The 16,390-nt window shown below is 36.5% G+C and overlaps 1 protein-coding gene across 1 annotated transcript; it reads left to right on the plus strand.

The window, feature by feature from the left end:
* The first annotated feature begins 1,499 nt into the window (after nucleotides 1-1,499).
* On the plus strand, nucleotides 1,500-10,582 carry LOC138395683 (thiosulfate sulfurtransferase/rhodanese-like domain-containing protein 3). Its single transcript, XM_069488534.1, has 4 exons — nucleotides 1,500-1,596; nucleotides 8,150-8,323; nucleotides 8,415-8,574; nucleotides 10,254-10,582. Exons 1-4 carry the CDS (start codon nucleotides 1,524-1,526, stop codon nucleotides 10,315-10,317), a joined length of 471 nt encoding a protein of 156 aa, XP_069344635.1. The 5' UTR covers nucleotides 1,500-1,523; the 3' UTR covers nucleotides 10,318-10,582.
* Nucleotides 10,583-16,390: the final 5,808 nt, after the last annotated feature.

A 16,390-nucleotide genomic window follows, 5' to 3' on the forward strand; every position in this document is an offset into this window, starting at 1 on the left:
GGGAGGACATATTCATCTTTTCAGAAAAAAAATACTACAGAAAAAATATTTCTTAAATAATAGTCATGAACCCTAGAAAAAGAATTGTTTAGTAATATTTCTTTTACAAAAGCATAAATCATATTAAATGTGATTCACTGATGCCAAATACATGTTTCCATGTCTTGTGTTCCTATCACCGGTGGTTTATGATGCATATTCAGGTTGTGGTTGCCACAAAGAATACATGAATCTACCGAATATGATAACATCCTAGCTCAAAGTTATTCCCCAAAATAAATTACACAGAAACTACAGTTAAGCTCCAAATGATTTGGAAAAACATAATTATACATAATGTCATTGGTACAGACATCTGAAATGGTTTATTAATTATAAAATTGTTGAAGATGGAATGATTTAAAAGTAAATGCTTAATGAAATTACTTGTATATATCCTTTAATCATGCCATTAACATTAATATTTAATTTTAAACTATTTGCAGTTAAATATAGCTTTCATGATGCTTGGGAACCAAGTTGAGAATAAATTAAAAATAAAGTAATGAGAAACTTTTATGTGATAGGCTGAATAGTGCCCCACCCCACCCTAGAGATGTCTATGTTCTAATCCCTGAAACCTATGAATGTGTTTCCTTACCGAGCAAAAAGGGACTTTGCAGATGTGATTACATTAAGTCTCTTGAGATAGAGAGATTATCTTGGATTATCTCAGTGGTCCAAATATAGAGGTCTTTATAAAAGAGGGGCAGAAGAGTCAGAGGAAGAGGAGATGTGACAGCAGAAGTAGGGGGCAGAGTCAGAGAGGAATTTGAAGATGCTAAACTGCTGGCTTTGAAGATGGAGAAGGGGACAGCAAGCGAAGGAACGCAGGTAGCCACTGCAAGATGGAAAAGACAAGTAAAGAAATTCCCTGGCTGACATCTTGATTTTAGACAAGTGAGACTTCTCACCTACAGACTTGTGGATAATAAATTTGTTGTTTTAAGCCAGTATGGTAAGTTGTTCCAGTAACAAGAGGAAACTAACCCACATTTTAAATAGTTGGATTTAGTCCTGGCAAAGCTATAGTCAAATATCATCAATTCATGGAGATGATAGTATGAGATTATTTTAATACTGACATCAGTTGAACCAGCTAATGGAGTTAAGAACAATTCTTAGAAAAGCATCTATGTAGTTTGCTTTAAACTAATCCAGTGTATGAAAATCATGTTGTAAAGTAAATTAGAGAAGTTTATCTACTTTAAATCTTTAAATATTAATTGGGTCATGTGTTTTGTCTTCCATTTTTAAACTTTGTCTCTCCTAAAAAAAATAACAATCAAAAAAGCAAGCATAACCCTTAGTTTTTTTCCCAACGATTTTTAAATTTTAAAGCAGGGCAGTCTGTCCGCGATTATGCCTTGCGGCACTACCCGGTTTGGCCGGCGCTTGGCCGGAGGGCGCTGGAGAGCCCGCGCAGCGCGCCGTGGGCGAGAGGAGGAGGAAGTGATCAGGCCCCCCGCGGGAGCGAGCCGGCGATGGTGCTGCCCCGGCTGCTGCTCGGGACCCGACTCAGGGCGGTCATCGGGTCTGTGGAGGCTGCACCCTGCGGTGAGCTTTGGTAGTCCTTGGGAAAGGGGAGCGCGCCTAACCTTGGACCCCAGGCAAGGGATGCATTTGTGGCGGTGCTCGTTTCTTTAGACTTCAGTTAAAAGTCAGACCCATTACTCCTGGTACCTGGGGAGGCAGCATCCACGTGCAGTTCTTGTTACTTCAGATTTCCGGCTACCGGAACCTGGGGTTGCTCTGGGGGACGCACGGAGAGAGGTAAACATTGCTCCAGGGAGCTCGTGTGCGAGGGCATTTCTATTGGTAGTGGAGCTTGATTGAGCAATGAAGGTCAATTCGCCACTCAGGGAAGCGAGCAAGATGGCCAGTCCCTGCCCCCGAAAGACGCAGTGACGAGCCCCGCCTTGCGAGTTACGCCAGAGACCCACTAGAGAGCGGCGTTCCCCGCTTGATGAAACAGCCACCCAGAATTATAAAGTGTTAGAGCTGTGAAAGTACCACGCCTGATTTTACAGATGAGGACACAGAAGGCAGAGAAGTGAAGGTGGGTAGGGGAGGCATTGGGTCTAGAACTCAGCGCAGGCCCCCAGCCCCTTTTGCTTTACATGCTTCCTCTCTCCTTCAGCATCAGATTTTCTCTGCGGATGCAGGTACAGGGGCCCAGCATAGCACAGCGCTACCTTCCCCCTCCCTCACTCTATCTAAACCGTTGGTACATCCTCTGTAGTTTAAGATGTGCTTTTCTATGCAAATTGTTTCGTTTTACCTTCAATCAACAATCATTTATTGAGCACCTACTCTGCCAGGCCTCCTGCTAGGGTTACAGCTTCTGCAGCTCAGGAGTTCACCATTTCTGGGGAGACAGACCCAAGTCAAAATGACCACACGCAGCCCAGTCAAGTGACACTATGATGGAAAGAACTGACTCTAGCTGACTTGGAGAAAGTATTAGAGAAAGGTGCCTTTTTCACTTTAAAAATTATTCTAGTATTAATTATATTCTTATTATAGTAAAACAAACAATAAAGCACAGCATTAGTCTCCTTTATACATCCTCCCTTTCCTAGTCTCCTCCCAGATATGGTTTGATACACACCCTTCTAAACACTTTTCTATGAGTATACAGAAGTAAAAGTACATTAAAAATACTATATATAAAAATGTGACCTGTGCATACTTTTCTGTAATTTTTTTCCCACTTAGGTATTCACAAGCTTTCCGTGGCAGCACATGTAACTCTTTTAAGTGCTGCATATATTCCATAGCATGGATTGTACCACAGTTTTAACTAGTCATCTACTGATGAACATTTTGTTTTCCAATTTTTTATTATAAACGGTTTAATAATTATCATTGTATGTGCCACTTTTGTGTTATTTGTACAAATATTTTACTATCAGTAGAATAGATACCTAGAAGTGAAATTGTTAGATTAAAGCAGAAGTGACAATTGACATTTATTAATAACTGGGTCTTAAAAGAAAATAAGAGTATTGCATGTAGAGATGAGGGAGAAAGATATTCCCTTCAGAAGGAACAGTGTGTATAAATCATGAAGGAAAGGCAGAAATAGGTATTTATTGATTGCATTGTATGTATATTACTTTCTTTAAACCTCACAGCAACTCTAAAGGGTTAATATTAATTATTATTATTATTATATTATTCCTATTTTACAAATAAGAAAGTAAGTCCAAACACTGCTTCCAGTTCCTGGCAACCTCTAACCTACTTTCTGTCTTTATGAATTTGCCTGTTGAGGATATTTCGTATAAATGGAATCATACAATATTTGTCCTTTGTATATGGCTTATTTCACTCAGCATAATATTTTCAAGGTACATCCATGTTGTAGTATGTGTCAGAACTTCATTCCTTTTTATGGCTAATATTTCATTGTAAATATACACCATATTTCGTTAATCCATTCATCTGTTGAACGCTTGGGTTGTTTGTACCTTTTGGCTATTGTGAATAATTGCTGCTATGAGTAGTGGTGTACAAGTGTTTATTTGAGTCCCGTTTTCAGTTCTTTTGATATGCCTAGGAGTGGAATTGCCTGGAAACCTGTATTTTAAACTATTATAGGTATTTGTCCATTTTTCCATACTTTGCTATCAGTGAGAAAGACAAATGAATATAGAAAAGTGTCTGGTTTTTATAGAAAGATACGCTTTTTTTGTAACTTACTTTTTGGCTTTCTTCACTTAATAAATGAAATGGCTAAGCACTTCTTCTGGCCTATGGGTACTGCAAAAAAATTACAAAGACATCAAGAACACTGTGAACCCAGAAAGTCTGGAAACCTTAGTTGTATATACAGTGTTCTCCAACTAGGTTTTTTTTTTTTTTCATTTAATACTATATTTTGGACAACTTACGTTAAATAATACATATTCCATTATATAAATGTACCACTTGTAATATAACCATTCCCTTATTGATGGACTTCTAGCTTATTTTGCAGTACAACAAAGAGAGATGCCCATGCACATATGTATACCTACATACATCTGTATTAACTCATACCAATATTTCTGTAGGATGGACTCCTAAAAGTAAAATTGTGACTTTAAAAAAAGATATGCATACTTCAAACATTACGGCTAAATTTTACTTCAAAAGTTTGTAACATTATACACAACCAACAATGTATGAGAGTTACCCATTTCCTCATTCTCTCACCACTATTTGATATTATCAATCCTTTTAATTTTTATGAACCTGGTAAAATTACAGAATTTTATATCTTGTATTTCCTTAATTAGTAGTGAGATTGGGCACCTTTTCATTTTTTTTTTTTTTTTTTTAAGACAGGGTCTTGCCCAGTCATTGGGGCTAGAGTGCAGTGGCGTCACTGTAGCTTGTAACAGCCTCAAAACTTCTGGGCTCCAGGGATCCTCCTACTTCAGCCTCCCAAGTAGCTGGCACTACCATGTGCAGCTAATTTTTCTATTTTTTGTAGAGATGGGAGTGTTGCTCTTGCTCAGGCTGGTCTCGAACTCCTGGCCTCAAACAATCTTCCTACCTTGGCTTACTGAAGTGGTAGGATTATAGGCATGTGCCACCATGCCCTGCCCTCCTTTTCACATTGTATTGGCCATCTGTATTTCTCATGTCAATTCTCCGTTCATATATTTTGACCATTTTTCTATGGGGATTTTTGTCCTTTTCCTAGTTTTTTGTATGAGCTCTATTTTATTAATACTTATCTTTTATCTCTTCTGTTTTCTTCCTGCCCGCTACTTGTCTTTGAATTATTAATTGTTCTTTTTCCATACATAAGCTTAGCATTTCTATGAGGTCAAACCTTTGATTTCTGACTTTAGTCATGTTTAGAATGGCCTTCCTGTCCCAAGATTTAAATTATTCACTTATGTTTTCTGAGTACTTTTAAGATACTAGCTTTTAGGCCGGGCGCGGTGGCTCACGCCTGTAATCCTAGCACTCTGGGAGGCCGAGGCGGGTGGATTGCTCAAGGTCAGGAGTTCGAGACCAGCCTGAGCGAGACCCCGTCTCTACTAAAAATAGAAAGACATTATATGGACAACTAAAAATCTATATAGAAAAAATTAGCCGGGCATAGTGGCGCATGCCTGTAGTCCCAGCTACTCGGGAGGCTGAGGCAGTAGGATCGCTTAAGCCGCGGAGTCTGAGGTTGCTGTGAGCTAAGCTGACGCCACGGCACTCACTCTAGCCTGGGCAACAAAGTGAGACTCTGTCTCAAAAAAAAAAAAAAAAAAAAAAGATACTAGCTTTTAGATTTAAATTTGGAATTCATTTAAATGTGAGGAATGAGGCAACAGCCTGCTTAAAGTTTTCTCCTAGCTAGTTGCCCTACATACTTATTGAATAAAATCATTTCCCTATTAATTTGAAATGTCACTGTTAGCCAATACTGAATTCTCATATAAATATTCTGAGTCTCTTTCTGGACTTAGACCTTTAAACCTTTTCCTATGCCAGTTCTACACTACTTAAGTCAATTTAAGTTTATAATGTATTTAATATATTAAATAAAAATTGAAGCATAACCATATTATTTACCTTTTTTATCGAAGTCATTTTGTTAAAAAATATTTAATTTTTTTTTGCTATTTTATTTTTGGAATCTTTTGGATACTTTTAAAAAATAATTTTAGACCTATAGAAAAGTTGCAAAAGTAAAACAGTTCCCTTTATTCTTACTCACCTTCCCCTAATACTTTCCCCAGTCTTTGTCTTTCTTGAGATTGACACTTTTTGAGAGTATGTTCTTTTGTAAATTGAGGTCTTCTGATGAGATTCAGGGCATGTATTATTATTGGGTTTTTTTTGCAAGAATCCTAAAGGAATGGCGTGCTTTTCTCACTGCATCATATCAGGAGGTACATGTTATCAACATGTCTTACTACTAAAGTCATCTTTCAACAACTGGTTAATGTGGTATCTTTCAGGTTTCTCCCTTTGTGATTAGTATCTCATGGGGAGATACTATCTTATTTCCCATCATACTTTCACTCATTAAATCTATATCTATCAGTGGTTCTTGCCTGCAACAATTATTACTGGGGTATTTGCCTGATGATTATGTTTCCATCATTCCTTCTACATTTATCAGCTGGAATTCCAAATTAGGGAAAATAATCCCTTCTCCTCATTTATTTATTTATTCAATTATATCTTTATATCAGTATGGACCTATAGATTTATTTTATGGGCTATTGTCAAATACCATGTTATTACCAATTACAGTTGGCCCTCTGGATCCTCGGGTTCCACAAGTGCAGATTCAACTAGCTGTGCATTGAAAATATTTGGGGGAAAAAAACCCAAAATTAACAATACAACAATAAAAAATCATACAAATTAAAAAACAATACAGTATAACAACTATTTACATAGCATTTATATTGTATTGGGTATTATAAGCAATTTAGAGATGATTTAAAGTATACAGGATTTAAAGTTCTATGCAAATACTGCACCGTTTTATATAAGGGACTTGAGCATTCACAGATTTTGATATCCTGGGGGGGTCCTGGAACCAATCCCCCTCGGGTACTGAGGGATGACTATATTCAAAAGAAATAGAAACAGTGCCATTACCATTACATTAAGTACTTACAAATGTAGTTTAAAATGTAAGGTCCCCACACCTAACATATGGCTTAATCTCCTCACTTGCAAAGGAAAAGAAATTATAATTTTCCTTTTTTTTTGTGAGACAGGGTCTGAAGTACAGTGGTGTGATCATAGCTCACTGTAACTTCTAATTCCTGGGCTCAAGTAATCCTCAGCTACTAGCTAGGACTACAGGTACATGCCACCATACCCAGCTAATTTTTAAAAAAATTTTTTGTAGAGACAGGATCTTGCTATGTTGCCCAGGCTGGTCTTGAACCCCTGGCTTTGTTTGATCTTCCTGCCTTGGCCTCCCAAAGTGCTGGGATTATAGGCATGAATGCTGGCCTACAGTTTTCTTAATGTTGTTATTTGAATTACGGTAAGGTTTGCAAATTGTTTCCGTAATTCAGTTACCAAATGCTGAATGTACATTTACAAGCTCCCCCCAGTTAAGGGGATTGGAGAAGGTAGAATATGGAGGTAGCACAGGGCCAGCCATCAAGCATTCAGGGCAGCACAGGCTGCATCCTGATGCTCAGAGTCAGGATGTGTGCATAAATGGAAAAACTCTTCTGTTTTCTGCTCACAACACTTCTGACACTAACTGTGTGGGTTTTCCACACCACGCAATTGTCTAATACTCTGTGGACACCAACTGAGTGTCCTACAATTTAATTCTGAACTAACTACCCAGAGTTAGCACAGACTCCCCAGGCTGAAGGCTCAGTCCCACAAGACTGCCCCCACTTCTGACACCAGCAGCAAGTCCAGGCCTCCCATACTTCTGATGGACTGCCTGTAAATTGGGGGTTCCCATGATGCCCTTCCTGGGTTGGAATGGCTCACAGGACTCAGGGGACACATTTACTGATTTATTTTAAAGGACATAAAAAAGGTACAGATAAACAGCCAGATGAAGAGGTACATAAAGGAAGGTCTGGAAGGGTCCCAAGCACAGGAGCTTCTGTCTCTGTGGAGCTGGCATACCTGTCCTCCCAGTACATGGATGTGTTCATCAACCCAGAAGCCCTCTGAATCCCATAGTTGGGGGATTTTTATGGAGACCTCAGCATGTGGGCATGATGGATTATTAACTCAATCTCCAGCCTCTCTCCTCTCCATGGAGGTTGGAGGATGGGGCTGAGAGTTCTAAGCTTTAACCATGGTTGGGTCTCTCTGGTGACCAGCCCTCATCCTGAAGCTATCCAGGAGCCCACCAAGAGTCACCTCATTAGAACAAATGAATCTCCTATTACCCGGAAAATTCCAAGGGATTTGGGAGCTCTGTGTCAGGAACCAGAGGTAGAGACCAAATACATATTTTTTATGTCACAGAACAAAATACATACCTAGAATACAGTTTATTAAAGTAAAAAGACTAACTATAGTTAGCTGACTGGAACAGGGGCGGGGATCTTTTAACCTACTTTTTCTGGCTATTAATAGCAATGTCACTTTGAAGTTGCCTGAATTGTTTTATTTTTTCTAGGTTTAACGTCAATAAAGGGAAGCTGCCACAATTTTTGTATTGCTGTTTCTAAAGATGTCACTTATAAGGAACTTAAAAACCTGTTGAATTCAAAAAGCATTATGTTAATTGATGTTAGAGAGACATGGGAAATTCTGGAGCATGGAAAAATCCCTGGGTCTGTCAATATACCATGTAAGTGCCATGTGTCTTAAACTGATTCATTATATATGTCAAATTTACTGTTATCTAAAATCTAATGGAAATTCTTAACATTTTCTTTCAGTGGATGAGGTAGGTGAAGCTCTACAGATGAACCCAAGAGATTTCAAAGAGAAGTATGATGAAGTAAAGCCATCCAAATCTGACAGTCTAGTGTTTTCTTGTTTAGCTGGGGTGAGAAGCAAGGCGGCTCTGGACACAGCAATATCTCTGGGCTTTAATAGGTGCGTAGGTGAAGGAAATGGATTCATGAATGTATATTGCAATGTTTCATATATATTACATTTTTATTGGTCTATTTAAGAATTTCTTATAAGTACCGTCAGTAAAGGCAGGATAGTGAGACTAAAAGCCTCTATCTTTCATCTTACTCAAATGTAAGATGAATCTTTTAAATAGGTTTAGTCTAAATAGTATGGTGAGTAGCCATTGCATTATTTATCTCTAAAGTTCCTATCAATCTTTTTTTTTTTTTTTGGCAATACAATTCTTTATTATTTTTTCTTTTCGAGGAAGAGGCATGCTTTTTATACAGCACCTGTAAACATGTCAGTGAAATATGCTACTTTGAAATTCCCCATTTCTTTTTTTTTGGAACATTAACCACATCAACTGCATTACATAATAGTTACTGAAAGCAAGTCAGGCTAAAACAAGAGTAAATTTTATAGCTAAAAATATTCATAGCAGCAACTTTTAAAAGATGATTTTTATTAAATCAAGTCATTGTACTTGGTCATTTTATTGCTACAGCAAAACAAGGCCATTAAATTATAATACTTCTCATTTTTTATTTAAATGATTGTCTCATTCTGTTCAAGAAATGCCAAAACACAGTTATAAAATGTTTAATTTATAACTTATATTAGGTCTTTTGGGGAATGCTAATTATGTATTCAGAATTTACATTATATCTCTTTAAAGTCTTTGGGCTCTTCTAATGAGGTCACTACTGAACAGAATTGTTCCTTCCTGTTCTGTTTTTAAATGACTAGTCAAATGAGTGATTTTCCTCCTTGTTAAATACATTAAATCTTGGTTCTTTTAATGGCAATCCTTAGGTAAAAATAAAACATTGTATCCTAGAAATCATCCTCTAGCTTTCTCACTGGAAAATCAATTTAAGTGATTTCTCCCCACCCTAATAACGGGATGGGAGAAGGTTTCAGCAGATTTCAAACCGTTCTTAAAGTTTTTGTTGGTCATTTCTCACCAGTACATAAAATAAAGATGGTCATGAATACTGAAATACATTTAAAGTTTTTTGCTTATATACTCCTCAGTCAGAATAAAAAAGTAATTGAAGTACCATGTATATATTTTTCTGCCCTTGACAAAATAGTAAAATAAAACCAAATGAACTTAAAGGGAAAAATTCCTTTATTCTAGCAATTTACTATTTGCTCTTGATATAGGAACTCTTATTAATTTCTGTTCCTGAAGTTCATATCACAAATGCTATGTAATAGATTTTATTTAGGGGTAATTTTTTTCTACATGTGAGTATAAATACCAGACTAAACGTGAACAGCATGGAATCTGTCATTGCCAAATTATTAGTGAATCTATAGTTCAGGTTTCCAATCCTTTGAAACACACAATATTACTTAATTTCCTAATTGTATTTCAATGTTATTTTTTGTGTGACCACTAAGCTTCCGTTTTATTGTATAAAGCTATTACCTCTTTACAGAATTTCAGTCTGAAGATGTAAAGAGAGAATAGGCCTCGTGTAACAGACGATTCTCTATTTTATGCTCCTTATTGTGATCACAGAAAAAAAATCCAAGTGCTTTCTAGATTTTTGATAAAAATTTTATGCGTGCATTTAAACTTATCAATCTTTTGTTATAAAGCAGTAGAAAATGTTTACCAGCACTAATTATTTTATGTATATTTTCAGATCTCAACACTATGCTGGAGGATGGAAGGAATGGGTAACCTATGAAGTTTCAGAGAAAAAATAAAGAAATTGAATTTTGGAATACAAATTGGATCTTCCCTTGTGTGCATGCAGCCTAAGATAGTGGAATGAGCAAAATAAAAATCTAGTCCTGGTACCACTGATTATGGTAAGGTGATTTTGTATAAACCAATTACTTGTTGAATCTTTTTCTCATCTGTAAATTGAGAATACCACTCTCCCCGGCCTACTTTCAAAGGCTATTGAGGATTGAGATAATCTATGTAACTTGCCAAGGAAATATAAGGATTGGGATTCTAGGAATTAATTTTTTTAAGTAGTTTAGTATAGTTCAATAGTATTCTAAAAGACTAGGTTACTTGTATTACCTAATCATGTGTGACTATATGTGTTACTACAGCTTCTGTTCATCAAGGAGGCTATGATATGAGCTAGACCAGTAGTTTAATAAGCAGACTTGACCTTTAAAAAAGTCAAGACTGCGGGATCTAGAGAAATTGGGGAAATTTGAACAGTGAAAATACATTAACAGCATCCAAAGACTTACAGCAGTGTTACAACCAGCACAGTAGTAATATAATTTGCAATTTAAAAATTAAGGTTAACATTATTAATGGGGATAGAAATCAGAACAGTGGTTGCTGTTCTAAAGGGAAGAAGATTAACTAGAAAAGGCAAGGAGGGAACTTTTAGGGTGATGGAAATGTTCTACATCTTGACTGAAGTATTGGTGCATAGGTATATACATTTGTCAAAACTCATTAAAGTGAACACTTAAAAATGTATTTTTTTTAAGTAATTATACCTCAATTAAAAAATAATGAAAATAGAAAAAATGTCTAAATGTAAATAACTCCCACTAGCATGGGTATATTCCTTTGGAATGTTAAATCCTACATGTTAGTGTGCTAGTGCACTGATTGGCCAAATAAACCTGCGTTTTCTTGTCTGTATCGCTTCAGACCCATTTGTTTTTAGCCTCATTCATGCAAGTCATTCTTGCAGTACCTATAAAGACTTGTTTTTTCCTAAATGAGATGGAAAGCCACTGGAGAATCTGGGGTAGGGATGTGATATGATCACCTTGAATTTCTATTTCTGATGGGGAGAAAGGGGTAATATATATAATGTTTAAAGGCATTAATTCCTGAGGCACCAAGGATTTGAAGAGCCATAATCTCAGAGAGAAGGAAAGTTATAGAGCATGAACCAATACTGAAGTACTGAGTCCATCAAGGATTAGGAGCCTGGGTAAACACATCAGGCTTTTAGTTGGAAGCCCTGAAAGGCTAGGAGAAGTGAACTGGAAATTGATCAACCACACACACACTTAAGTTTTGAATCAACTAAAATCCTTGAAAGAATTAAGGTGATCTTCCTGATACCTAAGGGTCTACCAGAAGTATTTAATAAACCTTCTCTAGAGAACAATACCATTATCTAGCCAGAGCAGGGATTAGCAATAGTAAATCTTTAAGTCTTGTGGCCATTAGGTTTCTGTTGCAACTACTCAACTCTGCTGTTGTGCACAAAAGCAGCCATAGACAATACATAAAGGAGTGAGTGTCACTATATTCCAATAACACTATAGCCTCTTAGGTTTGAATTTTATGTAAGTTTCATGTGTTGCCACATATTACTATTCTTTTGATTATTTTTCAACCATTTAAAATATAGCAAATATTCTTAGTTCAAGGCCAGGCAAAAACAGGTGGCAGGCCAGAGGCATAGTTTGTAGACCCTTGAGCCAGAGCTACAAATTATCCCTACAATTTTTCACATACAATGTTCAGTATTCTGTGAGAACATATTAGGGGTGTAGCAGTCAATAGGACCTCATAATTGAAAAAATAACAGGGAGGCCAGGCACGGCGGCTCATGCTTGAAATCTCAGCACTCACTCTGGGAGGCCAAAGTGGGGGGATCGCTTGAGCTCAGGAGTTCGAGACCAGCCTGAGCAAGAGCAAGACCCTATCTCTAAGAGGCTCACGCCTGTAGTCCCAGCTACTTGGGAGGCTGAGGCAGAAGAATTGCCAGGAGTTTGAGGTTGCAGTGAGCTACGATGCCACTGTACTCTACCAGGGGAGAAAGAGCAAGACGTTGTCTCAAAACAAACAAACAAACAAACAATAAATCAAGAAAAGAAAATAGAAACATCCACAGAAAAATCTACATTTTGGAGTTTTCAGACTTTAAAATAAATGTGATTAATATATTCAATAACTTAGATGACAAAATTGAAAACATTATCAGAGGAATGGGAACTACAAAAAAGTATCAAATGAAAATTCCAGGACTTAAAAATGTAATAACTGAAATTAAACACCCAATAGATGGTATATGGGTTTAATAGCAGATTATACAAAACTGATGACAGGATTAGTGAAAATGGAAAAACTAGAGAGGTACATATATTAACCTGGATGACTCTCACAATATTGACGAAGAAAGCAAAGTACAGAAACATATACTGTAAAACATAGTTTTAAAACATATGAAATAATATTTAGGCATCTGGACATATATAGCTTATGAAAATAATAAATATACAATATTAAATTCAGAATGGTTTCCACTGGGGGAAGGGAAAGGAAAACAGTAGACTTTAACAATATTGTTAACATTTTATTTAGTATTTGTGGTCCGTAAATAAGCACTTAATTATTTTTACCTTTTATATGTATGGGATAAGAATTATTATCTCTACTTGGCTACACTTAAGATTATAAAATTGTAACAAGTTTGGATTACTGGTACTATTATTAAAAGAAAAAAACATGACAACATATTCTGTTTACCCAAAAATAACTGAACTTAATATGTTTTTTTTTTTTTTTTTTTTTTTTGAGACAGAGTCTCACTCTGTTGCCCAGGCTAGAGTGAGTGCCGTGGCGTCAGCCTAGCTCACAGCAACCTCAAACTCCTGAGCTCAAGCGATCCTCCTGTCTCAGCCTCCCGAGTAGCTGGGACTACAGGCATGCACCACCATGCCCGGCTAATTTTTTCTATATATATTTTTAGCTGTCCATATAATTTCTTTCTATTTTTAGTAGAGATGGGGTCTCGCTCTTGCTCAGGCTGGTCTCGAACTCCTGAGCTCAAACGATCCGCCCACCTCGGCCTCCCAGAGTGCTAGGATTACAGGCGTGAGCCACCGCGCCCGGCCTGAACTTAATATCTTTTAAAAAAAAATTTAAATTTATTTTTTGTAGAGACAGGGTCTTGCTATATTGCCCAGGCTGGTCTCGAACTCCTGGCCTCAAGTGATCCTCCCACTTTGGCCTCCCAGAGCGCTGAACTGTACTTGTATCTCTTTGAAGAAACAAAAGGTTAATAAATTAGAAAAATATATTTTCCATATTAGATCAAATTTATAAAGGTAACTGTTACTCCAAAATAAAAATTTAACAAATTATATTTCTTAAACTGCACTGACTTGTGCAACAAAATTCTTAAAAGGGAAAAACCATCATCAAGGTTTGCAGTATCAAAGGCCTCAAAGTGTAAAAATATGGCATATGATTTAATATATCATTTAACAAGTGGCTATTTTATTTCAATCATGGGAGAATATCACTTTTACTTTGATAATACAAGGGTAGATCAAAAGTTTTAGAAATGTATGAGAAAAACTAGATTATACTTTGAAATGCTATACATACTCATTCACTTTCATAATGGAATAGAAGGAAGATGTCCTGGAAAAATTGGCAACAGCAGACAGCCTCAGAATTCTGAATTAATTGAAGTGTCTCAGGTTTCCTTCATTCACATCATTTTTCTTAGCTGCATTATGATCTCAGTTGGGTTTCTTGGATTCTGTGATAATGTGCCTTTTTGCTATCTAGAATGCGTATGCCATAGAAATACTGGAGAGAGGCAGGATCAGCAGCTAATCTATGAGAAATTTCATATTATTAAAGACAAATGAAAAATTGAATGCTTCTCCCGCCATTCAGTAAAAAATATTGTTCAATGCCTAAAAGGACAGCAATTTATTAGTAGAAAAATATAATTTTGTCACCACGACTTTTCAATGCTGTAAGCTTCTCCAAGAGCAAGGATAAGAAAAGAAAGCAGAAAAGGAGAGAAGTTTTAGTAAGATATTATAATGATAAAATGTGCTGAAGTATATCCAAGTGAGGATAATAATAGTTCTTACCTCACTGTTTAGTTTTGAAGATTAACTCACATAAAACATGTCAAATATTTAATATTATGCTGTCATCATCATCATTACTGTGTAAATCTGTATAATATAGTACTTGATTATAGGCAGCTATATATTGAATTGTTGTTTGCATTCATTTAACAGTAATGGGTAAAGAAGGCAGGTGAAACTTCTAGCTAAACATGGGGGTGTGGGGGCAGGAATGGCAGTGGACCCCTTACTGAAAACAAGAAGAGTGAAACTCTGAATACTGAAAAATGAGATAACCTTATTCCCCACCCTCACTTGTCTCCAAGAACCCTGACAGCCTAGCTCCTACAACCTGAGATAGAAAGCTACAAGATTCCTCTCTGGAAATACTGACCCACCCCAAACAAAAACCTTTAGAAAATAATGTCAGGGGTGGGAGACATGGCACATGAAAAAGTTTTGTTGCTGCCTCGTCCTACAATGAAGCTCACAACTGAAAAGTCCTACTCATGCACAGAGAGACCTTCCAATTAGCTTTCTCTGTGCCTCTCAAATATGAAGGAACCTAAGAAAATTAATGCAAGATTCTAACTTGAAAGACTATGACCAAACCAAACAGTAAAAAGGGACTTCAAGGAAATAAAAGTTGAGTATCCCTTGTCTGAAATGGTTGGGACCAAAAGTGTCTTAGATTTGGATTTTTTTCAGCTTTTGGAATACTTGCATGTATGTAATATCTCGGGGATGGGACATAAGTCTAAACATGAAATTCATTTGTTTCATGTATACTTTATACATGTAGCCTGAAGGTAATTTTAATATTTTAATATTATATATGCACAAAACAAAGTTTTGACTGTGTTTTGACTGCATTTTGACATGATTCATCCTATGAAGTGAGGGACAGAATTTTCTACTTGTGGCCTCATGTTGGCACTCAAAAACTTTTGGATTTGGGAGCATTTTGGATTTTCAGATTAGGGATACTCAACCAGTAGTGTTAATGCAGGGAACAAAGAAAATTTTAAAACAACCAAAAAATCTAAACTAATATCCTCAGAATGATGAGAACACATTACACTCTCAAACAAGAACAAGGTGCTAATTAAAAGACCTAGATTCCCCAGATCTTGGATACTTAGAGATAGAAGATAAAGAGAAGTCCCAATATGATCAATTCTTTGATGACAACTGTGCTCTTTGGCTGAGAGAGTAGTCAGTCTAGCCTGGAGGATGAGGAATCCAGGAAGAATGTCTCCCTCTGAGTGATTTGGAGAATAAATAAATGACAAATGATTCTGGTGATAAATTAATAGATGATACAAAGTAAATTCAGCAAATTACAACCAAGCAATTACTACTTCCAGAAACACAAAAATATCCTAAAAGAAAATGTAATTATAGTATACTACAGAAAAAAGCATTATCTATCTATAGAATTTAACAAAACTATACAATTAAATGGCGATGAGAAATGTCCCAGTCTAGGAACAGCTGAGGAAGGGGAAGAATAGGGGAAATTGTGTGACAAAGCAAAATCTTCATCTTCCATACTAGGGAGTTAGATAATATTTACAATTGAAAAAAAAAGGAAAAAGAAAGGAAAGCATAGCAGAGGAGGCAATCTGGTAAAGTATTTGGAGCTTAGATGCCCAGGTATCAAGAATACCAAGCTCTGTCAACTCACTTGATCTGTGACTAAGTTACTTAATATTTCTACTCCTGAGTTTTCTCATCTCTAAAATAAGATTGCTCAGAGAACTGATTTCATAAATACAGAGCTTAGAACATACCTGGCACATCATAAGTGCTCATATAAAAGCTATGATTAAAAGTGTGCTACTTAGAAATGTGGAAGTGAACAGCAGAGAAATGACTAAAAATTGAAAGTATTTGCCTCTGGATAGTAGGAATGAAAGGTAGGGAGAATGGGACAAGGATCTAACATTTTCCATATGATGTCTTAGAGCAGCAC

The sequence above is a fragment of the Eulemur rufifrons genome, chromosome 15, assembly GCF_041146395.1.
Source record: "Eulemur rufifrons isolate Redbay chromosome 15, OSU_ERuf_1, whole genome shotgun sequence".
NCBI lineage: Eukaryota > Metazoa > Chordata > Mammalia > Primates > Lemuridae > Eulemur > Eulemur rufifrons.

What these genes read in the sequence shown, in the direction of transcription:
- LOC138395683 (XM_069488534.1), top strand. Translation starts at nt 1,524, where the DNA reads ATGGTGCTGCCCCGGCTGCTGCTCGGGACCCGACTCAGGGCGGTCATC. An exon ending in TGTGGAGGCTGCACCCTGCG is followed by an intron (nt 1,597 to 8,149) that starts GTGAGCTTTGGT and finishes TATTTTTTCTAG; the next exon opens with GTTTAACGTCAATAAAGGGA. An exon ending in ATATCTCTGGGCTTTAATAG is followed by an intron (nt 8,575 to 10,253) that starts GTGCGTAGGTGA and finishes GTATATTTTCAG; the next exon opens with ATCTCAACACTATGCTGGAG.